General features: G+C 40.6%; 1 protein-coding gene across 6 annotated transcripts in view; it reads right to left on the bottom strand.

Moving 5' to 3' along the window:
* LOC121916478 (splicing factor SWAP) overlaps window positions 1-27,902 on the bottom strand; it is a 239,106-nt gene that overhangs the window by 180,787 nt on the left and 30,417 nt on the right. For 5 of the 6 annotated variants that reach the window (XM_042441582.1, XM_042441580.1, XM_042441585.1 and 2 more), the window contains 6 exons: window positions 26,824-27,070; window positions 23,869-24,000; window positions 22,151-22,244; window positions 11,465-11,636; window positions 8,984-9,217; window positions 2,091-2,281 (listed from right to left, as the gene is read on the bottom strand). In XM_042441582.1, the coding sequence (XP_042297516.1) occupies window positions 2,091-2,281; window positions 8,984-9,217; window positions 11,465-11,636; window positions 22,151-22,244; window positions 23,869-24,000; window positions 26,824-27,070 (1,070 nt within the window). The remainder of the gene's footprint in view (window positions 1-2,090; window positions 2,282-8,983; window positions 9,218-11,464; window positions 11,637-22,150; window positions 22,245-23,868; window positions 24,001-26,823; window positions 27,071-27,902) is intronic. The other variant, XM_042441581.1, reaches the window with a different exon arrangement.

Below are 27,902 nucleotides of genomic sequence, written 5' to 3'. Positions count from 1 at the left end.
GGGCAGACTATGTAGGGAGAGGCGTTCCCACAAGTAACCTGGGCCCAAGCCATGTAGGGCTTTAAAGGTAATAACCAACATCTTATACTGCACCAGGAAGCTGATCGGCAGCCAGTGAAGTGATTTTAGGATGGGTGTTATATGGTCAAACCTAGATGCACCAGTGACCAGTCTGGCTGCCATATTTTGAATCAATTGAAGCTTCCGAACTTGACACAAGGGTAGCCCCTAGAGCGCATTGCAAAAATCAAGACGAGAAGTTACCAGCGCATGTACCAATGCCTCAAGGTCCCCCTGGTCCAGGTAGGGGCACAGCTGTGCATAGTTTAAGTACTTGAAGGGGTGTCACATTGAGGATGGAGCGAGCTTGTTTTCTGCTGCTCCACAGACTAGAACATGGAACAATGGATGCAAGCTACAGGAAAAGAGATTCCAGCTCAACATTAGGAGGAACTTCCTAACATTAAGAGCTATTTGACAGTGGAATACACTCCCTCAGAGAGTGGTGAAGCCTCTTCCTTTGGATGTTTTTAAATAGAGACTGGTTAGCTATCTGTTGGGGGTGCTATGATTGTGAGTTCCTGTATGGCAGAATGGGGTTGGACTGAATGGCCCTTGTGGTTTCTTCCAACTTTATGATTCTATGAAAAGCTCCAGTTTTGGATAGAACTCTGTCTTGATTCTTGTGAAACACAAGTGTTCAAGGCAGATTTTCCACAACAAATTCTATAAGTACTATGTTTTTGTTAAAATGATGTTTATTTCTCTCTGATGGCAAAGAATTTATGATATTGTGACTGAGCTAATTCAAAATGTCATTATTAAAAAAGCACATTAGAAACCTTGCCATTTTCTACAGTAGTGGAACACTGGAAAAGGAAAATAGATCGTGCCACCTATAGCAGAGTGACTGCCAAAAACATATGAAAATTAGAGCAGCAGTTATTAAAGCAGTAATTGGGTATGCCATGGCTGTGGCCAATATTTCATGAAATCTAATTACATAAAACAAATACCTGCTATTGATTTATATGGGTGCTATTGCAAAAGGTGAAAGAAGCAAAAACTGTAAAAACACACACACACACACACACACACACACACACACACACGGCACACAAAATGAAACTGAAATCTGGATACATAGCAAAAATACATGTAATTTTAATAATAGCAAGTGTGTTCTTCCACTTTTCTTGCGCCTAAGACACTCATTCAGGCTTTGCCAAAAATTTTAAAATTTAGATGGAAGTAAAAGCAGTCCACTTGCTAGGGTATATGAATGAGATATAAAAGGCTTTATGAATATTAATCAGCAGAAATCTTTAAAGATGGTCAACCTGTCATTGTCAGTGTTCACAGTTTTTACAGAGAGATTAATACAAAATACTCAGTTAACACCATTTCTTATTTTAGTACCCTTTGATGATATTGCCAAAAGTGATGTGAATTTAGGAAAACCAGGGATGCCCTTGCTAAAACCCCAATAGGTATACTCACTGGTGGCTAAGGTAAAAAAACAAAACTAACCCAAACTCCTAATGGAAGATCTATATAAACTGTTATTCACATGCGCTTGAGTACTTAGGATAAAGCTGAAAAAAATCTAATTTAATGCTTCAGTCAAGAGTCAAGGACAAGCAATCAAGGAACAAGTACAAGCATATTGACTTATTTGCAGAATTCTAGAATCCATACCAAATCCCATACAGTAGGAATAACTAGGTTTACCAGGAGGGGCATAAAAACATATGCAAGCTTTCGAGATGGAGATCTCTTATCAGGCCAGTATTACAAACATCATCAGGGGAGCAAACTTGATTATAAAGTCATATAGTCTGCTTGTTGTTGCAGTGAAAAGGAAGCATTTGCAGACTCACAAATAGGGCTCACATCAGGTAACAAAATGGTGTTAGGTTTAATTTGCTAGGAGATGAAAATATATGAATGTAACTAGTGTTCAATTATGGATCTTCCCTCTATTCTTGGGAAAAGGTCTTATTTGAATAAGGGATTATTGGCATCTTCCCACAGCAGTGCTTAATTGTAGCATATGTCATGATGGTCAAAATGGCATTTGATATACTCACCTCTATATTAAAAGCATTCTCCTCCATTTTTTCCACCTCTGCTTCTGCCAAAGGATTCTTCAGGTTCTGCAAGAACAGAGCAGCTTTCCTTTTCCGTTCAGCCTGAAGTTGCTTTTCTTTAGACTCCTTAGAAGCTTGAGCTAGCTTTTCCCTGGCTGCGGCAGCCAGTCTGTCCTCTAGTTTCTGCTTTGCTGGAGGTAAAGGGAGAGGTAAAGAAAGTGAGGAGTTTACAAGGAGGTAATTAACTTAGTACTTTAGATGGTCAAGGATTTCTAATTGCAAGTGGCACCACTGAAACAAAATACAAACTACATGTCTATGTATCCATTAAAAGAAAAAAATGAGCTTCTATTTTTTATTTATAAAAGTACGTTAAACACTAGGAAAAATGAATGGGCCCTGTGAACAAGCTCACATCTAAAATTCATGCAGCAAGAGAGGCTTAGAAAAGAAACTTTTCATTAGTTGGGAGAGATGATAAGAAGTAGAAACAAAGAATATGACAAATATAGAAACAAGTGTAAATGAAAGTGAGAAAATAGGTTTTTTATAATTTCCTAGAGAGGATGAGCAAATTATCTGTAGGCAAAACGTTTTACATTGATGGAACTGTGAGAAAGAAAGCAGAGAAATGAATATACTGTATGTAGTCATATAGACATTTTAGTCCAAAAACTGGGTTGACTTATCCACAGATCAATGTAAATACTGTACCTTAACTTTTATCAAAATAGGAACCATCCCCTTCCCTGAGTAGAGTGGCAAAAGGCAAGAGGTTAGTCCATCATGGAGAACCTAAAATAAGCACTGGCCAATTCTACTCTCTCTGATACAACATTACCTTTTTGAATGTCTGGGTGGGAAAAAAGAGCCATGCTCAGGCACCATTCCTCCTTTACATCCTTTGTTACATGCCCCAAAGTTTTATCCTTGATTTATCCACAAATTATATCAAAATCCATAATTTTGGCACCCAAATCTACCCTTGACTTATACACGAGGTCAAGTATATACAGTTGAGTATATAAAGTAAAACAAAAATGATACAACAGAGTAGAGGTGTAACAAGATCAACAACACAGAAAGCCACCCTATCAGACAGCAAAATCAGCACAATCTACATGCGCTGGTAGCAGCTTTCTATGTTTTCTAACAGACATTTTCTCCAAGCTTTTCTGCAGATGCCAGGGGCTGAACTTTGTGTGCAAACAATTGAGCTACATTATGTACTGAACAGCAAACCTTTCTCTGTGTATTATCAGTTAATTAGGATGATGGAGTCTAGTATTGTATTATCCTTTTGGCAACATCATCATACTGTTGACTCATGTTTAGCTTGCAGTCTAATAAGAAACCATGTACTGCTTTCAGACGAGGTGTAACTCACCGTATATTGGTGTAGTCTTCCTGCATTAACATTGTGCTTTACACTGATCTCAGCTGAAATTCATTTTCTTAGTATTGGCCCAATCTATCTCCAATCTATTAAAGTCATTTTGAATTCAGCTTCTGCTCTCTCAATCTGATATCATTTGCAAATTTGATAAGCACATTTTCTATTCCATCATCTAAAGATGTTGAACAGCACCAGGTACAGGACAGAACTCTGTGGCACCCTAATACTCTTTTCACCAGTATGAAAAGGAACCACTGGTGTGCACTCTGTGGCTTTGATCCATCAACCGATTAAAATTCACCCCACAGTAGCATTTTCTAGCTCACATTTTTTTTAGCTTGTGTGCAAGAATACCATGGGGTAACTTGTTAAAAGGCTCACTGAAATCAAGATATACTAGATGCACAGCATTCCCCTGATAAACATTTCAGATGAGCTAAAATTTAGGAGAGCCAAATAAAGGATGAAAGGATGGAGAAATCCCCAAATTGGAATACAAACAAGTAGCCAGTATGTGTAAGTGGAAAGTCAGAAAAATTAAAGCTCATAATGAGCTCCAGCCAGCTAGAGATTAAAAATAACAAAACAGGTTTTTTTGGGGGGGGGTGGGGAGGGGGTATGTTCACAGCAAGGAGGAGGAAATAGAAGGATCACTGTGTGGAAAAAATGGCAAGATGCTAATACCTCCTTTGCCCCAGTCTCTCCTAAAACAGTGGACCCTAACTTTTTTTCACTTCTGAACCCCATAGCAGCCTATTTCCAAAAATTCATAGAATTATAGAATCACAGAGTTGGAAAAGACTTCAAGGGCTATGTTTAGCCTACAGAAGTTAAGTTTAAGAGGTGATATGATAGCCCTGTGTAAATATTTGAAAGGAAGTCATACTGAGGAGGGAGTAAGCTTGTTTTCTGCTGCTCTAGAGAATAGGACCTGGAACAATGGATGCAAGCTGCAGGAAAGAGATTCCACCTCAACCTTAAGAGGAACTTCCTGTTTGTAAGGGCTGTTCAGACAGTGGATCACACTCCCCCAGAGTGTGGTGGAGTCTCCTTTGGAAGTCTTTAAACAGAGGCTGGGTAGCCACCTGTCGGGGCTGCTTTGATTGAGAGTTCTTGCATGGCAGGAGTTGGACTGGATGGCCCTTGTGGTATCTTCCAACTGTGATTCTATGACCAAAAGGTAATGGTCAGTAGGCTTGACAAGGCTTGTCAGCCTGTCACATCACAGATTTTAGCCCCAGGGAGACAACACACATCCCAAGACATCTTTTCAGGCCCACAAACCACTGACTCTGTACCCCCTCAGCAAGGAGTCCCCACCACCACCACACACCTTCTCCAAAGCTTAGTAGTGGCTGATCCCTGCGGTGGTACTCTCAAGGTCCCCCTACACTGTCCCTGAGGATTGTCCTTGCTTCTCTTCCTCCTCATCCCTGATAAGGGAGAGAGCTTCAAATCGATTCTATAGCTGCAAGCTCCCAGAACGGTACCCAGTTTCCCTACTTCTATGTGTGACATTCCTCCAACCGTTTACGTCATGTGTATGTGAAGTGACCTCCTCTCCAGCAACTTCCTGTGTGTGTTCCCTATTCACGACCGTCTCAGTCCGTTCTGTACAGGAAAACTTCTTCCCCCCTAAGATGCTGAAGCGTAGCTACTCAAGCCTCCAGCATATGGAGCTTCTCTTCCAAGAGGGCTACCAACCTGCACTTGGTGTGGGTGAAGTTCTCCACATATGGTGTTGCAGGGGATTGCACCAGGTCCCTCAGTGTCCATATGGAGAAGTCTAAAGCAGGCACGGAAAGAGGACTGTAAGCTTCCCCCTCAAAACTGTTGGCTTGGTCTTTGTCCCCAAGCTCTGTTAGCAAGCTCAATCAACTGGGGCTATAGTAATCTAGAGAGCTCTTGGCTACTAGCTTCTTCTGGAGGCAAGTCTCCAACTCGCTTCCTCTGAGTAAAAGTCCCCACATGCCCCTTAAAGAAATAAGTGAAAAAGAAAAAGTGAAAAATTAAAGAAGATCCTCTCAAACCCTGTTCCCAGGTCACTTTCTCCTCTGTAATAGATCTGTAATTGGTTGACCAGCCAGACCCAAAGGGTACTCAGCAATGGCTCCTCTTCATCCTGGAAAGAAGTGACCAGTGGAGTGTCACAGGGTTCTGTCCTGGGTCCAGTGCTATTCTACATCTTTATCACTGACTTGGATGAAGGAATAGAAGGCATGCTTATCAAATCTGCAGATGACACCAGATTAGGAGGAGCAGCTAATACCCCAGAGGACAGGATCAAAATTCAAGAAGACCTGAATAGATTAGAAAGCTGGCCCAAAGCTAACAAAATGAATTTCAACACAGAGAAATGTAAGGTACTGAACTTAGGGCAGAAAAATGAAATGCATAGATGTAGGATTAACAGGACTATGTGTAAAAGGGATCTAAGAGTCCAAGTAGACCACAAATTGAACATAAGTGAACAGTGTGATGTGGCAGCTAAAAAAACCAATCAGATTTTAGGCTGCATCAATAGAACTATACTGTCTAGATCAGTGGTCCCCAAACTGTGCCCTTTAAGAGATTTTGGACTTCAACTCCCAGAAGCCTCAGCCACGTTGGCCAATAGTCTATGATTCTGGAAGCTGAACTCCAAAATCACTTAAAGAGCACAGTTTGGGGGCCACTGGCCTAGATCAAGGGAAGTAATAGTGCCACTCTATTCTGCTTTGGCCAGGCCTCACCTGGAATACTGTGTCCAGTAGGCCACCAAAATGGTGAAGGGTCTGGAAACCATGCCTTATGAAGAAAGATTTAGTGAGCTGGGGATGTTTAGCCTGGAGAAGAGAAGGTTAAGAGGTGATATAATAGCCCTGTTTAAGTATTTGAAGGGGTGTCACATTGAGGATGGAGCGAGCTTATTTTCTGCTGCTCCACAGATTAGAACACAGATCAATGGATGCAAGCCACAGGAAAAGAGATTCCATCTTAACATTAGGAGGAACTTTCTGACAGTAAGAGCTGTTCGACAGTGGAACACACTCCCTCAGAGTGTGGTGGAGTCTCCTTCCTTGGAAGGCTTTAAACAGAAGCTGGATAGTCATCTGTCAGGGATGCTTTGATTGTGATTTCCTGCATGGCAGGGGGTTGGACTGGATAGCCCTTGTGGCCTCTTCCAACTCTATGATTCTATTATTTTAAGTCACATGCTCTCAGCCTCAGGGGAAGGCAATAGCAAACCTCCTCTAAACAAATCTTGCCATGATAGGCACATAGTTTTTTGAAATCAGGTTCAACTTATGTAAGATATAGTCTTAAATCTGGAACTGCATTCAGTTTACCATGGTATTTATTTATTGTAAAGGTATAAGAAGAGATATTCCTCTCCACTAGCTCCATATTTGTAAATGGGAACAGAAACTTAAGCCTCTTGTTAGAAAAGTGTTCATATTCTCTGCTGATGTCTTCCCAAAAGTTAATAAGGATTTTTTTTTTAAAAAAATAAATAAATCAGATTTTAAAGTTAATCTGGATGCTCAGAAGTATTCGTCAATCCAGTTATTTTCTTCTTCAGGTTTTGAAAAATTCTTCTCAAAATATTTTTTAGCCCTAGCAGTTTTAGGCACCTGTCACTTCAATGGCTTAAGCCCTGAGTCAAGACCTGATTGCAGGGAGGATAGAATCAGATCGATGGAAGCCTTCTTCAGAATTTGTACCAAAATAATTCATGCAGCCTATTCATGGAGGCCCTTCTGAGCACATGAACCTATACCAACTTGGGGCCTGGAAAAGTCTGGAAATTATGTCCTATGAGTGGCTTAGGGAGCTGCGGATGTTTAGGCTGGAGAAGAGACGGTTAAGAAGTTATATGATGGCCCTATATTTAAATATTTGAAGGGACATCATATTGAGGATGGAGCAAGCTTGGTTTCTGCAGCTCCAGAGCATAGGAGCAATGGATTCAAACTACAGGCGTTTTCATTGTGTAAACTTGCATGGCAAGGAGTTGGATTCAATGGCCCTTGTGGTTCATTCCAACTCTGTGAGTCTATGATTCAGTGTATCTAGCATTCATCTTAAGAGGGAAACCATGCGCTACTATATGTTCACCTAGATTCTGCAGGTTTGTTTGTCAAGTTTAGGGTCTCTGCTGTCAGAAGCATGATGTAGAACGGCAGCACACAAATAAAGGTACTACTCTGTTGACCAGATAAAGGCAGATGGGAAGGGCATTAGTACTTACACCAAGCCTGGCTGATTCATATGCTTCATACTGATGGTTAGTTTCAATGGCTTTTCTGTGCTTAGGGCCTACGTGTACAAGTGTTTGGCTACCGGGCAAGGTCTCTGTGTTTTCAGCTGAATCTCCTAACATTCTCATATGAGCCAATGAGTACATGAAAGCGGTATCCAGCTGAGTCAATACAACTGTTGGAGTCAAGTAAGCAACTAAGGAACATGTATTTGTGCATCACATTTCCACTGTCTTGTATACATACTGTATGCAGAATGTAATGCATCTCCACCCTCCACTGAGGCCTCTCATGTTTGGAATGTTTTGGCATAAACTCATAATATTTCAAGAATTTGAAGGGGAATCTTAAGCTTGCGCTTTTAGAATGTGTACTAATGGTTGTATTAAAACTGATTCCTATACACTGGCAAAATAATTTTTTGGGGTGATCACTAGTAATTAAAAACAATTAAATCAATTAGAACAGAGAGCATATCAACAGAGAGCATATCAAATTGTTGAGGAGCAGAATAATGACCAATTCTTGAAGTACTTTGGTGACATGACATTCTAGATACATCACTCAGTGCACAGCCAAACAACTGCTTCTATAACCAGCAACAGCAACTGTTACACAACAAAAAAGTGAATGAAAAATCTGAAGGGTCCAATTCAGCCCCAACTTCGCAGATGCCTAGGGTGCATGATAACACTGTACAAAAATAAATGTCCTTGCAGAAACCATACACCAGTTGTTGATTATGCTAGACAAACATCCTAATGATTATGATTAATTTCCATACTGTGACAAATTCCATTAACTTCCCAGTAGCAGCATTTTTTACTTCCCTCATAAATAGAACACACTGTAGACTATACAAGAGTTTCAGAATTAGACTAAAATTAAAAAACCAAACAAACATGGGCCTAAGAAACAAAGAAACTGACTCCTGTTTTGCTTCCAGCTACTATCTATTGCTCTATGTCTCTATCTTCATTCTTTGCTTCAAGGATATTTTAGACATATCTAAATGAAGGCAAGAGAGCAAGTGTGGTGTATTGATTTGAGCACTGGACTTCAAACTCCCTCTTAACAAATCTTGCCAAGATAGCTCCGTGATAGATTTCTCTTAGGGTCAGCCATAAGTCAGAAATGACTTGAAAGCAAACACAACACCAGCAACAAATGAAGACAGTTTTGAAACAGATGTTTTTCCAACTGTACAGTTTACAAGCGTCAGGTATTTTCTCTTTCCAGAGAACTGTACTTTTTACCTTGTTTGGCTTCTAGCTCCTCCTGAGTAAGCTGAGGCTTCTTTTCTTCAGGAGCATTACTTGATGTTGCAAATGCTGAATTGCTGTTTGAAGTGCTACTTGCATTCTCTTGACCATCTTTACCTTCTTCCCCTTCCTCATCACTGTCATCATCTAATTTCACACGGTTTTTCTCCAATGGGAGCAAGTCATTCTCTTTCACTCTGATCGCAAAGCTGATAGGTGCAAAGGAGGCTGTAAAAAAGAAAGGCTTTAACTAGTGAGATACTGTTCGCTAGGCAATTGGTATTGACCGTGGCAAAGTTTCAAATGAACTAGAGGAAGGTTGATACAGTTGTGTAAGTAAATGCATTAAAACATCTTTCTGATTTGGCCCATAGTCTTAGCTGTTAGCCTTAGCTGCTTTATTGCTTTGAATGATTTTTTGGGGTTTTTTAAATTTTATGATTTTGTTTTACTGAAGACCAGTCTGAATGTCTTTATAGAAAGTTGGCCTATACATCTAAACTAATAAAATGCAGAACTTGGAAAGTTTAAACATTATTTGATAACATTGAAATGGTGTTGGGCCTGTCCTTTCACTCCCTCCAGGCCAGATTAATTTTGGCAGATACTTTTCAATCTAAATGGAAAAACTCTCTGACTACAAAACTCCAAAATCTGGGTCTCACAACTAACGCCCTTCAGTCTATGGGATATTCTAAAGCTAAAACAGCCATTATGCAGCGCATAAAGGACACAGAATTTCAAAACCATAGAACTCAGTTTGCAAACTATTTTTCTTATTGGGACAGTATAGGACCACTTACTGTGCCAAATTACATCACGAACCTATCAATCCCCAGGTACAGAATAGCTTTCACACTGGCTAAATTAAACGTTCTTCCATCAGCATTACTGGAGGGTAAATTTAGTGAGACTCCTGTTCATGAGCAAACATGCCCCTGTAACTCAGGAGATACAGAAAATGTTGGACACGTACTGTTTCATTGCCCTTTTTATGACAATGCTAGAAGAGATTTGATCACTCCTATACTTTTGAACGTACCTGGGAGATCTGAAGCTTTTTCTTTAAATTATCTATTATCAGACTGGAACTCACATATAACTTATAAAGTGGCACAATTTTCTGCACTAGCAATCACTTGTAGGAAAAGAACAACTGATCATAGTTAAACACATAATATTGTGTCATGTCTGGTAATGCATGTCTGGTTAAAATCTTATATTGCTAATCTACCTTTATTATTTCTATCTTAAGGGCGGAAACCCATAAAGGTTTATTTTTATTTTATTTATTTTATTTTATTTTAAATGAAGCTATCTTAAATGTAATGGAAGTGAATTATTTACATTTCTAGTTGACAGATTTTTATCCCAAGCAATCTTTTTATGTGTATTATTTTTTTTTTGTTATATTTTATATCGATGCTGGTCTTTGGCCGTAATAAAGAATTTCATTTCATATCTTTTTATACAGGCCTATGGAAGAGGTACTGCTTTTCAGGCCTAAAAAGTTATTCTTACAGAGGCCAAATAATATGATACAGGCATACCTCAGTTAACAAAGCCTCTGACAGTGAAGCTTTCTCTCTCTTTTTTTTTTTTACAAAGATGTTTTACAGCTGTCCAGCCTCCATTTTCTTCCATAACCTCTGACCAGCTGGAAGTGTTTTTAGTAGCATAATCACTGGGAGGATGGGGAATTATATAATCAGAGATTTGGCAGAGATCACAAGGGCCATCATGTCCATCACCCAGCTATACAGGAATACACAATGAAAGCATCCCTGACAGATGGCCATTCAGCCTCTGTTTAAAAACCTCCATCACATTCCAATGGGAAGGTGAAGATGAAGAGGGAAGCTCACTATGAACTCTGGCCTGATACAGACAGCCAAAATAAAGCTGTTTCAAGTCACTTTGGAGGTATGGTGTTTCAATGATACATGTGTCCTAAGAGTCCAGAAACCTAACCAAAGCCGCGCTCCAATCCTAAGGACTGGAGTGCAGCTTTGGTGCAGCTTCCAGACTCTTAAGACGCATGCATCATTGAAACACCATACCTCCAAAGTGACTTGAAGCAGCTTTATTTTGGCTGTCTGTATAGGGCCTCTGTATTCCTTTTCTTCTGTCTTACTCCACTCCAAGGTAAGCAAGAGAGGTGTGTGTATTTGGGGAGCACTATTATGTTCATTTTTAATTAATTATTCAAACATTTGTTCAGGTGTCCCACAACCTACCAAACCTATGTAAATTATGCATTAGACATTGCTATTTGAATATTCAAAAGGAGCATCATACAGAAAACCAACTTCAGAATGAATGAAAACCACAGTTACTTGGACCAGAATGTTTTCCCATCTTTCAGATGAGTTCAAGGGGTAAAACGCTCCCTTCCCACCAATTACAAGTATATTAAAAGCAAAAAGTACAAGTAGGGTTTTCAAGTGCCTGATACCCACACCAACACTGACGTACCTTTCACCAGTTTGCCATCATTGCCCAATTTGATGATAGTTGGATCCTTTTTATTGCTACCTTGGAGAACAGAATCTGCATCTTCAGATGTGTGGTCAGTAGAAAACTGAGCTTCTCCGGGTACATCACTGGCAGTATTCACTGGGACATCCTCTGATAAAGATGCAACCTGCTTAAAGTTGTGGAGAGGGGCAGAATATAAGACACACCTCACGTTTCAATGGAAAATAAAAGCATATGGCAGAAATGCTCATAAATGAAGCCCCAAAGAAATGCACAACCTTATAAAGAAGCAGGCTTTGAACAGACACTGAAAAACACTGCATTAATTCCAAAAGAATTCCATTAACATTATTCTTTTAAAATACTGTTACTCAGATTCCCATGTACCTGCTATTCCAAAATGTTGATTAAAGGACTATTGTAACTATTTTGCAGTTGTAAAGCCCTCTATAGATGATCTGGACATTCAGAAACAGCAGATAACATAGTGGACCCTTAGCACAATCCATCCTTTAGAATGAAGAATGGGCTTATATTTGAGCAAATGTTGCCTTACATCAGGTAGTTTGCTGCTCATGGAAAGCTAGCATGTCAAGAAGATTTAGACAGGATGTACTACAAGACACACTGATGCCTACGGTTCCCCACCTGGGTTATTAATAGAATTATAAAGGAGTTCAGAGTCATGTGCTTTTTTCCTAAACATTTACATCTGCTGTTTCTATTCCTGCAAAAGAGCAAAATTAATTTATATTGTGACAAGGCATTTTTTTTTAAAAAAAGGAGGATTTGAATTTTTCTACATGGATTTTAATTAAATAAAAGTGTGCACTGCACTCTAGGCTTTATATCTGATCTTTAATATATACAGATTTTGAAACTGTATATATGTCAGAGTGGCAAGATTTTTTCCTGGGTTTCAAACTTAATTTCTTACACCAGCCAAATAAATCCTGATATATATGCAGTGCTGATCTGCTCTATGAAAAGATTTTATCTTCCTTCAGTGTAGTGCTCATGACTGAAGCAAATTTATTTCACTAGAAGAAGGGCATATAAAAGGATGAACAGCTACTCAACAAACACCTACTGAAGTGAGGAACTGCACAAAATTCATTGACTGAAGCCAGGTTTCCCCAAGTATCATCAAGGTGCACCTGCCTGCGAATGGGGAATTAACAGCACCATGAAGATCATTGAGATTAATTAGACCATCATTATCACACACACATATACACACAGTGAAGACATCTTATTCAAATGTCCATATGTAAGAGTAACATTGAGTAGTTTGGGCTACCTCTTTACACATTAAAAACAGCTACATCACAGTTGTGTAGCAAGCATCTTTACATATTGAGTCACACCTTGTTTGGGCTTATACAACTCTTGTGCTGAATGGCAAGACTGCACAACTGAATGAATAATGGAACTGCATGCACCACTCTTCTGCAAACTCGAACTGAATGCTGATGTTCCACACTGAAGAAATTCATCCAATCACTTCTATAGAGGAAGCTGTACACATATGAGACCAATGTGATTCCAGCCCTTCTAGTTGATCACCCTTAAACAACTTCTTTTATCATTTTTTGAATGAGTGCACATACCCAACCATGTTCTGACCTCCTACTAAGGAAAAAGTTCAAGAACTCCATACATGGCTCCCACTATGATACACTGTTCTACTGTTCCAATGTTCAATTATGTTATTCTAAAATTTACACCAGAATAGATTCTCTATGGCTTGTCTATTAATCTGCATTATTAAAATCTACAAGTACAGTGGTACCTCCACATTCGCTGGGGTTACAGATGAAGGACCCCTGTGAATGTGGGAAAATCACAAATAAAAATAACACTATTCTTTTTACCTAAGAGAACATCTCTCTGGGAATATCCAGGTCCTCCAGTGCAACCCTATGGCAAACATCTGCCAGACATTGATCACAAAATCATGCTGAAGGACCTACAGATGCCTAGAGAAGTGTTTTTCCTAGGAACCTCTAGGTTCTCCAACACAACTCTATGGACAACTTCAGAGATTCCTAGAGAGAACATATTAATCAAAACCGCAAATAAGCAAATCCTTGAAAGTCAAAGTCATAAATGTGGGGGGCCAACTGTAACAATCTTTGAGTCCTATGATTTAGACCCACTGTTAGAAACAAAGAATCACAGAATCTTAGAACTGGAAGGTACCATAAGGGCATCTAGTGTCCCAAACACAGTCTGAGCAGCCACCCAAAGTCTGATTGCTAAACAGCTGACAGCCAGCATCTAACAAGCAAGCACAGTCACAGAGTAGCTTACACATCAGCACTTGCATAAGGGAACGCCTCTCCCTACATAATCCGCCCCGCACTCTCAGAACATCTGGCACAAAAATATTAGAACACTCCAAAACCAGGTTGAAAACTACCTCTTGTAAAACGTTTTCTGCGATGGCCCCAAGACTTTGGAACAATCTACTGGAAGAGATCCATCTTATACCTTCTTTGGAAGCCTTCAAGAGGGCATTGAAGACGGATCTCTTCTGGCGGGCCTATCCAACGGATCTCCTCTAATCTGATTTTGAATATCTGAATACGATGACTCAGTTTTTACGACTGTGAGCAATACTGTAACAACTCTTCCCTTTTTATTTCTGATTGATGTATTTTGTATTGTCTATGTATTTTAAGATGTTTTCATTGCTGTAATCCCGCTTCAATCCGAAGGGAGAAGCGGGAGATATAAATAAAAATTTATTATTATTATTATTAATATTATTATTACTACTACTACTATAGTTTTGAAAATACAAGACTTTAGTCCCAAAAAGAGTTCAGCAATGTCCAAGACAGGTAAACAGCATCCAGAGTCAACAAACACAGTCCAGGTAAAGTACAGAGTTCAGGAACATGACGGGGAGCCAGGTGTGTTTGAAACACTGAACTCTTAATCAACCACCTTAATGAAGCAGATGGCCCATCAGGAGCAGCTAGAGGCCACTCTGGCCACAATCAGGCCGGGACTGTGGCGACCACACAGCCCACTTCCAAAGCAGGTTGCTGCCACAAACCGGATTATTCCAGCCCCTTTTTGATCCAAAGGACCAGATCACGGTACTGCAGAGGCTTCTGGCTGCTTTGTGGGTATGCATTATCTGACTATTCCAGATAGAGTGTGCAGAACAGAAAACAACAGGAATTGGGAAGAGGTGACTGACTGACACAAGACAAAAAGAAAACATAGAAGTTAAAATGAAGGAACTGAGACAAAATCCTGAAGAAAAGGCAACAGAAAAGACAGGATCAGAGAACTTTAAAGTACTTAAACCTTTCAAAGGTTAGCACAAGCCCTTCAAAACAATTCCTTACAACAGTGTGCCTAAGAAGATGGAAGATGGACCTCATCCCCTTTCCCTCCACCACTGCCTTCTCCTTTTGTGTCATGTCTTTTTAGATTGTAAGCCCGAGGGCAGGGAACCATCTAATTAAAAAGATTGTATGTACAGCGCTGTGTAAATTTACAGCGCTTCATAAATAAAGGTTAATATTAATAATAAAGATTTATTCAATATCAACAGTGGGGCCTGGAAGGTCAGCATATTGGCCATATTTTCTCTTTGCTGTGACATCACATCACAGAATACAGGAAATAATAAATAAAAGGCTTGAAAATTATTCAAATGGCAAGTCACAAAGTGTGCCACTCAGACATATATATGACAATTATCTAGGTTTGAAGATGCTCATGAAAGCACACTGTATTTAAAGAAAAAGGAATCCTACCACTTCACTAAAAAGTAATCTGAGCCACCAATATTTTTTTGTGAACATTTTAGAGCCTTCAGTGTTTTGAGAGCTCTCCAATGTTTTGAGAGCTTTTCTGTTCTTGGAAAAAGCATTAATGGTTTTACTGTCATTTTAACAAGATTGGTGGTGAAACAGCAATTAGGAATTATTTCATTATTATGAAGCTTTACTCAGAAGAAGTTCTCAAAGACTTAAAAGTTCTTGAAAATGATGTAAAATTAAAAACTGAAGATTTTTTAAAAAAAATACTGTTATTGTGTCTTTCTTTTGCCACCAATTCTTTTAATCGTCTTTAAACAGCATTATGGATTTCTAATTACAGAGAAAGACTTGAATTACTGGTTTAAGAATCTTGTAGTTTAAATGAGATCAAAACATGGAAAGAATGTAATATAGTTGGCCCTCCACATTTGTGGCTTTGATTATTTGCTGCTTTGAACAGTATGTTCTCTCTAGGAATCCCTATGTCCTCCAGCACAACTCTGCCAAAAGCTAGTGCTGGAGAACCTAGAAGTTCCTAAAGCAAACACTTCTCTATGCATTTGTAGGTCCTCCAGCATCTTGCTGATGTTGACCACAGAGTTGCATTGGAGGACCTGAAGATTCCTAAAGAGATGTTCTCTCAGGTAAAAGAATAGTGTTTTTTTTTTTAATTTGCATTTTCCCCCCACATTCACAGGGGTCCTTCACTTCTAGCCCCAGTCAATGTGGAAGGACCACTGTACATAATTCTGCACCTCTTGAAACTGTTTAAAAACATTCAAGATGATGATGGGCAGATCAGGAGAAAGATGGGATATAAATTTAATAAATAAATAAAATGGGCAGGTAGTAAACAGCGGGGTCTAAATACCCTAAAGGTACCAGATCCTGATCCAATGCTCAACAATGAAGTATTTATAGACTGCCTTCTATCTAAAGAGCTCAGAGTGACATATAAAACCAATCTGACTAACTTAAATATTGTGAGAATAAAACAATTTTTAAAGGTTGAAAGTGTGTCGAACAATTTCACAGATAAACTGTGAAGGTGAGTCCCACTCACCCAACTATTTTCCTACTGTGGCAGCCCCATGGGTTTTGTCATCCCACCACTGCCACCAAATTGTCAAGAGCACTTTTACTGTTTCTATAGTAGCAGCCCAGAGGAGTTTTTCTATTTCCCCCACTGCCACCAATTTGTTACAGACCCTTTTAAAAAATCTCTCTAGACTTTGTTTTAAAATGCTTTATATTAGTAGTGTGGATATATACTCAAACTATAGACAAACTTTCACTAAAATAATAACAAAAGTTTATTTAGCAGATGTTTCAAACAATAGATACTCAGGGGCGATACAGACAGGCACCTGTATGGCGCCTGCTTTTGCCCCCTCATCGGCGCCGCTCCAACCCCACAGCACGGCACCAATGAGCACTCTAAAAAGAAGCTGCCTAGAGTGGCTTCTTTTTAGAAGTGCCATAATGGCGCTTGCGCGCATTGACACCGCCACTTCCATTTGGGCACGCGGACGCCCATGTTTCATTGTCACGCGCCCTGTGTGGGTGGGGCGCAAGCAAGATGGTGCACAAGCTCCACTGGAAGGGCTGGGAGCGTATGGACGCCCAGCCCTCTGGAACTGTAAAATCGGCCCCACGACGGCGCTTTTGGACGTCTGTACCGGGCCTTTGTTATGTGTGATTAAGACATTTGTTACTTTATGTATTTGTGGTACTTGTTTCACTTGGGAGTTTTACTTTCTTAGTTTCAAATTTGTTATTTGTATAACATTGTTATTTGTATAACATTTGTATAAAATTGTATAATATATGAATTGTATAATATATGTATTGTAGATATGAGGGATAATGAGGTGTAGTGTTGGGAAAAAACCTTGTTGATGGTTTACAGTGAACATAATTGTTTGGTATAGGAATGCACATGTGTGTGGGATGCAGCTTCTCACAGGAGAAAAGATGTACAGGGGAATCTGAATGTGATTAAGGGCAGTTCTGTCTGTGTCTTCCTGCTAACACCTACAGTAAGTGGAATAAAATTCTTGCTGTTGAAATACAGAAGCTAGTTCACTAAACTGTGAGGAGAAAGGGCAGCTCTTGGCAGTATGGTTGGGAAAACTGGACAGTGTAAAAGCTGGGAGGAAGAAAATCAACCCATTTGAAATTTGATGATGGAAAAGAGTGCTATGGACCTTGTTTTTTCACCAATACATGATATCCATGGTGTGCACTCATCAGGCCTCCCTAGAAGCCAAGATGGCTCTAAGACTGTTGACCTTTTTTCATCATGAGATGATGTGACTCACTGTAAAAGACAGTAATATTCAGTAAAGAGAAAGGCAGTAGGAAGACCGCACTACAGGTGGATTCATTCAGTTAAGGAATCCATAGCCTTTACACTGCAAGACCTGAGCAGGACTGCTGACGAGAACTCTTAGGGTCTTATTACTCATATAGCTGTTGTAATTTGAAGTTGACTTGATGGCAAATAACAACAAATATACCTATGAACCACTTCATAAGGTTGCCTGCCTTGAAAATGAAAAGGAATCAACACTTGTTTCTTTAGTAATTGGGGGTAGAGCAGGAACTTTCTGAAGTGCATGTTTTTCTCTCTTTATGCTCAATGATCAATATAATTTAAGCCTTTGCTTGCAGAGGTCATTTCTTCCCTCCCCTTTTTCTCCCTCCCCCTTTCCTCTTACTGTTTTGCAATCCTTTGTCTGAGAAGGAAGCATCCATGAGGCTTCTTGGCCTCAGGATGGCACACATGAGAGTTAACATTATGGAACTCTACTACTGAAATAGAGGTAATTTTCTTTTGACTATCAACTTTCCGATTTTGGATGGATTTTCTGCAACAATAAAGTAAGTTTCTTTTAACCTTACAACAGCATCCTGCATATTTCTATCCTGTTTTATACCAGAACATTGTCTTGCACTGGGACATGCTACACTCTGCTTAACATAAATACGAGTAATTTCCAGCTGAGCTTCTTAAGACAATAACTGTCTGCCTCATTAAGTAAGCACTCATCCAACACAAATGGGTCAAAAAATTGACACATTTGTGTGCATGTCAGAATCTGGCATATTCTGCCATATAATGGGGGTTGCTGTTAAGTTGTGTGTACAGTCAGCCCATGGTATGGTGGGCTTGCTATCTGCAGATTGTTCTCCTCAATGGCAGTGTGTGCACATGGCCATGAAACACATCACACCGCAATTGCGTATAATGGGACCTGAGGTCCTGTCGTATTTGGCATTTGGGGAGGGGGATCCAGAACAAAACCCCTGTGAGTTTTCATCCTGGAGAGGAGTGACCAGTGGGGTCCCACAGAGCTCTGTCCTGAGCCCAGTGCTATTCAACATTTTTATCAATGACTTGGATGACAGAATTGAGGGTATACTTATCAAATTTGCAGATGACACCAAATTAGGAGGAATAGCTAATACTCCAGAGGACAGGATCAAAATTCAAAATGACCTGAACAGACTAGAAAGCTGGGCCAAAGCTAACAAAATGAAATGCAGCACGGAGAAATGTAAGGTACTGCACTTAGGGCAGAAAAATAAAATGCACAGATTTAGGATGGGGGTCACCTGGCTGAATGAGACTACATGTGAAAGGGATCTGGGAGTCCAGGTAGACCACAAGTTGAACATGAGTCAACAGTGAAATGTGAAGGCCAATGCGATTTTAGGCTGCCTCAATAGAAGTATAGTGTCTAGATCAAGGGAAGTAATTGTGCCACTGTACTCTGCTTTGGTCAGGCCCCATCTGGAATATTGTGTCCAGTTCTGGGCACCACAATTCAAAAAGGACATGGAGAAACTGGAGCGTGTCCAAAGGAGGGTGACTAAAATGGTGAAGGGCCTGGAAACAATGCCTTCTGAGGAACGACTTAGGGAGCTGGGGATGTTTAGCTTGGAGAAGAGAAATTTAAGAGGTGATATGACAGCCTTGTTTAAAGAGATGTCATATTGAGGAAGGAACAAGCTTGTTTTCTGCTGCTCCAGAAAACAGGACCCGGAACAATGGATGCAAGCTCCAGGAAAAAGAGATTCCACCTTGACATTAGGAGGAATTTCCAAGGGCTGTTAGACAGTGGAATGCACTCCCTTGTAGAGTGGTGGAGTCTCCCTCCTTGGAGGTCTTTAAGCAGAGGCTGGATGGCCATCTGTCGGGGATGCTTTGATTAAGATTTCCTGCGTGGCTGGGGGTTAGACTGGATGGCCCTTGTCATCTCTTCCAACTCTCTGATTCTATGAGTTTAGACACTTAGTACTGATGCAGTGGGAAGATTGTTGCTTGGTAGTGGAATGTGCAAATCTTTGGTGGAAGTTTCTTTTAATTGGAACTTTCTCAGAGGAAAGGGAAAACAGAGGCAAGACATAAAAATTACAAGGGGCTTGGGGGATGGGTCAAATATAGTTGGAGAAGGCAAGTATGTTTATATTTGTAAATGAATCACAGTTAGGGTTGCCATAAGGCAGGACCTCCAAACTGGGACAAATGTAGGACAAATGTAGGGCAACATTTTCAAATGTAGGACATGTTTTTTAAAAAATGGAGGACACATGAAAAAATTGATACTTTTTTAAAAATGTTAATATAAATGCATGTTTCTTAGGCATACTCAAAATGGAGGACATTTTGGCATTATTCCTAGACAGAAGGAATGTACTTCTCTTGCTCCAAACACCTCCCCCCCCCCCCCCCCAATTGCTACCAGTAACATTTCCCACTTCCAAGCAGGCATAGCATTTGCAAGATCACAGGCAGTCCTTTGTGCCATTGAAAACTACATTTCCCACTCCCAAGCAGGCATAGCATTTGCAAGATCACAGGCAGTCCTTTGTGCCATTGCAAACTACATTTCCCACTTCCAAGCAGGCATAGCATTTGCAAGATCACAGGCAGTCCTTTGTGCCATTGAAAACTACATTTCTCACTCCCAAGCCTTCTTAGGAATTCCCCCCTTCCACCTTTTCCTTGCCCCCTCCAACCCTCCCAAACCCCTCACCCCCTCTTTTTCCCAGGTATGTCTCAACTTAGGAGGGATTTATGGGACAGATCCAAAGCCTTTTTTCTTTTCTAATGGGGGCAAAGCCTTGAGAAGCCCTGGACCCCTGAGAAGAAGAGGAGGGGGGCTTAGAGAGAGGAAGAAAGAGAAAAAGAAGATGAGGAGGGGGAAGAAAGGAAGAAAAAGGAGAGGAGGAAGAGGAGGGGAAGAGGAGGAGAAGAAAAAGAACACGGAACAATAATAAGAAGAGAAGGAGGGGAAAGAGAAAGAGGGGAAGCAGCTCGCCTGAATGTAAATTCCTCCCTGCATGGATGTTGCCCAAATAAGGAAGCAGAAGGCTGGCCAATAGAGGCAGGGCAGTGCAGCAGACCCCGCCCCTGCTGGTTTCAGTCCTCCTGCTGCTGCTCCAGGCATGCTTCACAGGCAGCACTCTATAGAAGGCAGGCAGCAGCCCTGGGAGCTCAGAGTTGGGCAGCCACCCGGGGGTGGGGGCGGGACGGGGCACGCCCCCCAGGGGGCGGGAAAGTCCCGCCCACCACCGTGAAATGGCAACCCTAATCACAGTGAAGCCTGTAAAATGTAAGGGCAGCACATTATTTTATTTACTTTATTGTAAAATAAACTTACTTTATTGTTATGCCAATACTTGTGGATTATGGCAGTTCTATCTATAAATGTCTTCCTGCTAACAGTTATGGTTACTGGAATAAAATTCTTGCTGTTTGAAATATATATGGCCTGCTTTCTGAACTGTGAAGGGGAGGTGGCCGTTTCTTGACAGAGTGATTTTCTTAGTTTTTTTGTTGCTTTGTTTTTGTTTGCTCTATATTTTAGGTCATTTTTAATCTTAGAAAGAGGCAGCTGAACTCTTTCTGTTCACAACAAGAACTATGTCAAGAAACTGTAAGATTCACAGTGCTTCACTTTTGCCTCTACAGCAGAAGAAAAAAACTCTCTGCCACATGAAAGCTACAAACTCATGGTCCACACTTATTGGGACTCAAGATATATGAAGCCACACATCCAAGTGTTATTTATTTACAATATTCATGCTCACCTAAAAATGCAAGGAGAGCTCACAGTAAAGTAACTGCAACATTACATAATTAAAACCATAACTCAACCAGATAAGAACAACATACTTAGGGAGACAAAAAACAACAAACATCTAAACAGAGGGCAAAAGCTAAATCTATGCTTGAACAAACAAGAAACATGGTTATCATGGCGGTGAAAATCAGAAAAAATGGGCCAAACAGGGACGGGAATTCAACAGCATTTCCCTTTCCTTTGTTCCCAACAATTATAAACAAGTTGGTAGTAGAAAATTTAGTTGGACCTCTTCAATTTACTACAGGCTATGGGAGGGAACATACTAAAGGAAGCAGCATTTTAGCTAGCCTGGCTCGAATCTGTTGTGGGGTTTTAAAGGAGGTAACATGCTCCCTAAAATTGGCTCCAGTCAACATTCTTACAAATGCATCTTGTACGCTTAATTTCTGGCTGCTACACATAAGATGCATTATATCAGTAAAACCTTTCTTGTTGGTTTGATAATCGTTTATTGTGAGCTGCTGTGAATTGTTATTTGCAGAGATAGAATCATAGAATCATAGAATTGTAGAGTTGGAAGAGACCACAAGGGCCATCCAGTCCAACCCCCTGCCATACAGGAAATCACAATCAAAGCATCCCCAACAGATGGCCATCCAGCCATCATGCATTTAACATATTAAATAGGTTTACTGGAACTGGTTTCTCTGCTTTGGCTGCTCAGGTTAAGCTGCTATAAAAATAACATACAGTATTAGTAAAACCAAGCAAATCGCCACTGTTTCTTTCAAACTTTTTGATTCTACCTTTGAGCTGTCACTGGCCTCTTTCTGAAGGAAGAATTGTTTCTTAAATTCATAGTAAGCATTGTACTGGTGCCAAGGCTGCAGGAACTCAAATCTGTTGAGAAAAAAAATAATGTAATTTGTACTAAAATACACACACATCAGTACTAAAGGCATCATTTACTATGCCGCCATCTGAGGTATAGAGAGAGTATATGACATTCTAAGAAATAATACAGTAGCTCATCCATATCCACAGATTATCCACAGATTCAAATATGTACAGCTTGAAAATATTTTTTAAAAACCCTCAAAAATCAAATCTTGACTTTGTCATTTTATATATGAGACACCCTTTTACTATGAGACTTGAGAATTCAGAGAGTTTGGGATACACAGGGGATCCTAGAACTAAACCTCAGTGGATACCAAGGGATATCTTAAGAACTACCTTCCCCCCGCCACAGTTCAGTGAACCAGCCTCCTGTACTTCAAACTGCAAGAACTTTATTCCAGTAACCATAGGTATCAGCAGGAAGATGTCTGCAAACAGAACTTCTATCATCCCAAAACACAAATCTCATATTCACATTTCTCTGCCCTAATACTTTGTAGGCTTAGCTATGATTTGTCCATAAATCGATACATATCTACGTACCATCCTTCTTGGTCTAATCACCCAGCCCCACTTAAACATCTAGTCTCCCGTGAGAAGCTGCATCCCACAAACATCTGAGCATTTCCATACCAAGCAATTCTTTTCACTGTAAACCACTATGAAGGTCTTTCTCAGCATTACACCTCTCATCATCCCTCATATAAACCATACAAAAGTTATACAATTATAAAGACTCCCTATATTACTACACGAATAACTAATTAGCCCAACCATACACACAATTCATGGCAGACTCAACCAGATTCTGACAAGCCCACTATAACCTATGCCTAAATGCCCATAAGATATACATGTTCAGAAACAAAAGCTTAAAAAATCGAAGGCAATAATGGCACTAAACACATGGGCCAAAAGAAGTGGCTTTAGGGGTGTGGTGTTCAAATGATGTATGCCCCCAAAGCAGCCAGAAGCCACTCTGAAACTGTGATCTGGTCCTTTGGACCAGATCAAAAAGGAGCAGAAAAAATCTGGCTCCTGGCACCAGCTGGCTTGGGACCACAGTGGCAGTTGTCAGTCCTGACATCACTGTGCCTGGAGAGGCCTGAGGTCACTCCTTGCTGCCCGTCTGCTTCCCCCCAAAGTTTTTACCATTAATGTTAAGCAGTCTCTTGAATTTTAAAATATATAGAATCACAAAGTTGGAAGAGACCACAAGGGCCATCCAATCCAACCCCCTGCCATGCAGGAATACACAATCAAAGCACCCCCACAGATGGCCATCCAACCTCCATATAAAAATCTCCAAAGAAGGAGACTCCACCACACTCCGAGGGATGTGAGCACATTGCAGATAGATAACATTTAATGGATGTGAGGCACAGACCCGATTCAGCCAGTCATCAAGAACTCTAAGACTATCAGGACCAAAGCATGGGAGAGATGTCCCTGGCAGAGAGAGAAAGTCCAAAAATTGGTTCCACCCAAGGGCCATATAAGAATTACAGCACATTATTTCAAAAGCTTTCATTGCTAAACACACCATCAATGAGAGAAAGAAGCTATTCACTTTCATCATGTCATAAAATATTATGACATGATGAAAAAAGCCATTTACACTTACCTAGGATCATTCTTGGCACGAACACTGGTCTCAAATTTAATCCCATTTCTTGCAACATATTCAGCTAGTTTGTCAATTACAGGTTGAATGTCTGGAGGTGGTGGAATGATGGCAACGACAGGAGGAATTGTGCTGGAAAAAAATTGAGAGTTTATTATTTATACACAATGCATTAAACCAGAAGAGGGGATAACTTTTCATATCACTACTCATGGACAATGACAAAACAAACTTTTTAAAAAAAAGCCACAGGTTGTTGTTGTTGTGGTTTTGTGGTTTTTTTGGGTCTGGCTTGTGGCTAGAGATGCCAAACCAAAATTAAAAGTTCTACAACTTGTATGAAATCACTAAATCTGAACCATTTTGGCACCAAGATTTGCAGCAAAATTTGGAAACTTCAAGCATACTGCAGGAAGCGAGTTAAACGGGGTGGTCTCCTTAGAAACATTCTGATTTCAGAACTTCCATTAGATAACATCTGGATATCTTAAACTTTACTGTCTAATTATGAAGGCCAGCAACTTGCTTCACTTGAACGCTGCATTATACCGCAAACGAATCTGTTTCTTTCTTGTTGATATATATTTATTTATATGTACCATATCACAATATATTTATTATAATACATTCTTAATGTTGTTAGAACATTTATCTACTGAATCAGCACAACCTGCAGAAGTCAGTTGCTGAGTCTAAGCGAGGGTGCACAAGTGTCCAAGGTCCAGGGGCTGCAAATGCCTCCAGTTCTAACAGACCTCAGAAGACTGTACCTTCACCTTTTGTGCCCTGTGGGGAACTAGAGAGACCATATCTCTCCATACAATCCTGCTAGAGCCCTAGGATCTTCAGGGAAGGCTTTCTCTCGGTCCTGCCATCATCGCAGGCTTACCTGGTGAGGACACGAGAGAGAACCTTCTCGGTGGCTGCTCCCACCCTGTAGAATTCCGTTCCACGGGTGGCTAGGCTTGCCCCCTCCCTGCTTGCCTTTTGTTGGCAAGCAAAAACAGTTTTATTCAGGCAAGCTTTTATACGGTGTTTGTTATATGGGGTGGGTACTGTAGTTTTTAATGTATGTAATTTATATTGTTTTTATTTGATGTTTTTATTGTAATGTGTTTTTAAAGTGTTTTTATTTATGAGTCATCTTGGGTCCCTTTCTGGGAGAAAGGCAGTCTAAAAATGAAATGAAATGAAATAAATAAATAAAACAGAGATGGGCTATTTCAATTAAGACTTTTGCCCACTTCTCCAACATGATTTAGGCCTAGGAAGTACCTTTTTTCAAAACCAGAAACTCCTGGTTTTGAGACCAGGCCTCCCGACAGGCCTGAAACAGCTCAAGGACAGGGGTAAGGGCAGTGAAAATGCCTCCCCAACCCCACTGTGTAGAAGATATGAGAGGCCTTTGTCAGTTTTAAAAAATGGGATGGCATTTGAGATGTCTGTACTTTTCCTGCACTTGTTCTAAATAAAAGCTCCTTTCTTCCTGCAAAATGCCAAATCTACTATAAAGCCACTGTGATGAAAATGGGCACGTGTAGCTTTTCTGTATGAAAGAGATTTGTCTGCAACTTAAAAAGCATTTCTAGAAGTAAAGGAATATCCTCGCACACTTCAAAATTGAAAATCTGGAGAAGAATATGCACACCATTTTCCTAGGAGATGCACCAAAGCCTAAACAAATTTGGTCACCTTGGAAGTTGACCTATGCAGGGAACTAGACAGAGAGATTGGGTCCCTGTTGGTTCTGCTGGACTTCTCAGTGGCTTTCAGTGCTATCAACCATGGTATCTTCCTGGGTTGCCTCTCTGGGATGGGACTTGGAGGCAGTTTTGCAGTGGTCCTGGCCTTTCTTGGAGAGGTGGAGTCAGATGGTGGTGCTGGGGAATGCCTGTTTGATACCCTGGCCACTAGTCTTTGGTGTCTCTCAGCACATGGTGCTGTCCCCCATGCTGTTTAACACACACACACACACACACACACAGGAACAAACAAGGCTTTAGATGTCTGTATACCCCTGCAGCAAATTTTGGAATCAAACAAGATGAGTTTGAAGTCCTTATGCAGGAAGGTAAATATTACTTTAAACAGTATATATGTATAACAGAGACTTGGTGGGCTGGAGACATCTAAAGCCATTTTGACACCCTTGTCACATGCGAGGGGCGTCTGGAAGCGCCGCCCCTCACACGTGACGATGGCGCCCCATTGCGCCCATCTGTCCCGGGCCATGGTGAATCATTTTAATGAAAAGTTATAGCTCATCTGGACTTTTTGGCTTAAAGCCAACTGAAATTAGAGTAGACCCACTAAATCAAGTGAAGTTATATAAGCACTGTCTTAGCAAGTTCTCACTAATTCAGCCATTCTCCTCTGGTTGGGATTAATAACTGGATGTAGGCTTTTTCATTTATATCAAAATATGGTGCTATACAGTACCAGTCAACAGTTCAAACCAACTTGCTTATTCACTGTGGGTTTGATCCTGAATATGTTGTTGCAGCTTCTGAAATTTGTCTGAGAAGTTAGTCATTACTAACATCCACTCGATGTTGGTGAAGAAAAGGAAGGGAGGGGTGGCTTATGAAGCCCTAACTCTCTTCTGGGCATCTCTCGAGCTCTGTTGCACATACTTTATTTATGTATTTCTAATCAATAAGTCCAGCTCATCCTGAAGACTCAGGATGGGTAAAAATATGTCAACAGTTCCCAAAGTGCCTGCTATATTCTCAATAGAAAATCAAAAGGCCTCTGTGCAATATTACTTATTGTTTTGACATTCCTCCCAAGTGAACAGTTCTACTTTTACATTCTAACGGTGCTTGTTCTGCAGGTGGAGGAGGGATTATTGTTTCATAAATTTAAGTCCCCATGAAACTGGACAACTCACTGTATGGTTCACTGTATCCTTGTTACTTTTTGCAAAAATGCCAAGACAGGCTTATAACACAATACCTTGTTGAAGAAGTTGTGGCAGGCATTCCCCCACTAGTGTCATCAACTGTCTCAGAGGATTGTGGTGGCGTAGTGCCAGGAGGTGGAGGCGCAGTTACTGTGGCTACTCCTGTAGTGCTAGACACTGTTACTCCTGCTGGCAAAGCACTGTAGTAAGTAGCCATGTCAATTCCTGGTGGGGGAGGAGCGAGGCAGTATGTTCCATCTGGTAACATGTAGTAACTGTAATACATGGCTGCCACAGTTGCTATAAAAATAAGTTTTATGATCAATGTTTTGTGCACTCACAAAAAAGAAAGTAAAAAGAAAACACACACAGCACCACAGATATCAACCCCACCTTTCCATGGGAAAAGGAAATATCACTTTCTGCCAAATCAATTGGCTGAGATGAGGCAAACACATCACAATCAGTATGTAAACAGTGCCCAGGTAAATGAGACAAGGACACATGAAAAGAATCCAAAAACATATTTCCTTTATATATTGACTCATTTTGGCATCCCTTTTTTACTCAATTAAAATTAGGAAACTGCCATAGTTTTCTGTGTGGGATTGCTCTCTTTTGGACCAGAAAAAAAGGGGACTTAGGCCCAGTCCAGGCGGGCACGATAGGACGCCCTCGTCACGTGTGAGGGGCAGTGCTTCTAGAAGCCCCTCGCACGTGACGAGGGCGTCAAAACGGCGGTGTACTGTACAGATGGGCGCCGCCATCATTACGTGATGGACGCCTCGTGTCTGCACGTCGCGGCGCCATTATGACATCGCGAGTGCGCCATTGGCACACTACGGCGTCATAATCACACCGCAAGAAGGACCCGGTTTTGGCGGGTTCTTTTTGGTCTGTGGGGAAATCCCACAGTCTGGAGACTGCGGCTTCCCTGCGGACCAAAGCTAGGCGCCGGGAGACCGTCCTTTTGGACAGTCTGTCCCGCGCCTTAGAAGCTTGAAAGCTGAACAAGTTTATAGTACCTTATTACTTGGGTAATACACTTTCAGAATTCTACATGCTGTTACCACAAATTCTGCATCAGGAAAAGATGCAACTTACATAAACTGTTGAGGAAAAAAACGGACAC

This window comes from Sceloporus undulatus, chromosome 10, assembly GCF_019175285.1.
Source record: "Sceloporus undulatus isolate JIND9_A2432 ecotype Alabama chromosome 10, SceUnd_v1.1, whole genome shotgun sequence".
NCBI lineage: Eukaryota > Metazoa > Chordata > Lepidosauria > Squamata > Phrynosomatidae > Sceloporus > Sceloporus undulatus.
Note: the sequence above shows the minus strand (reverse complement) of the source record. Positions and strands in the feature narration are given on the sequence as shown.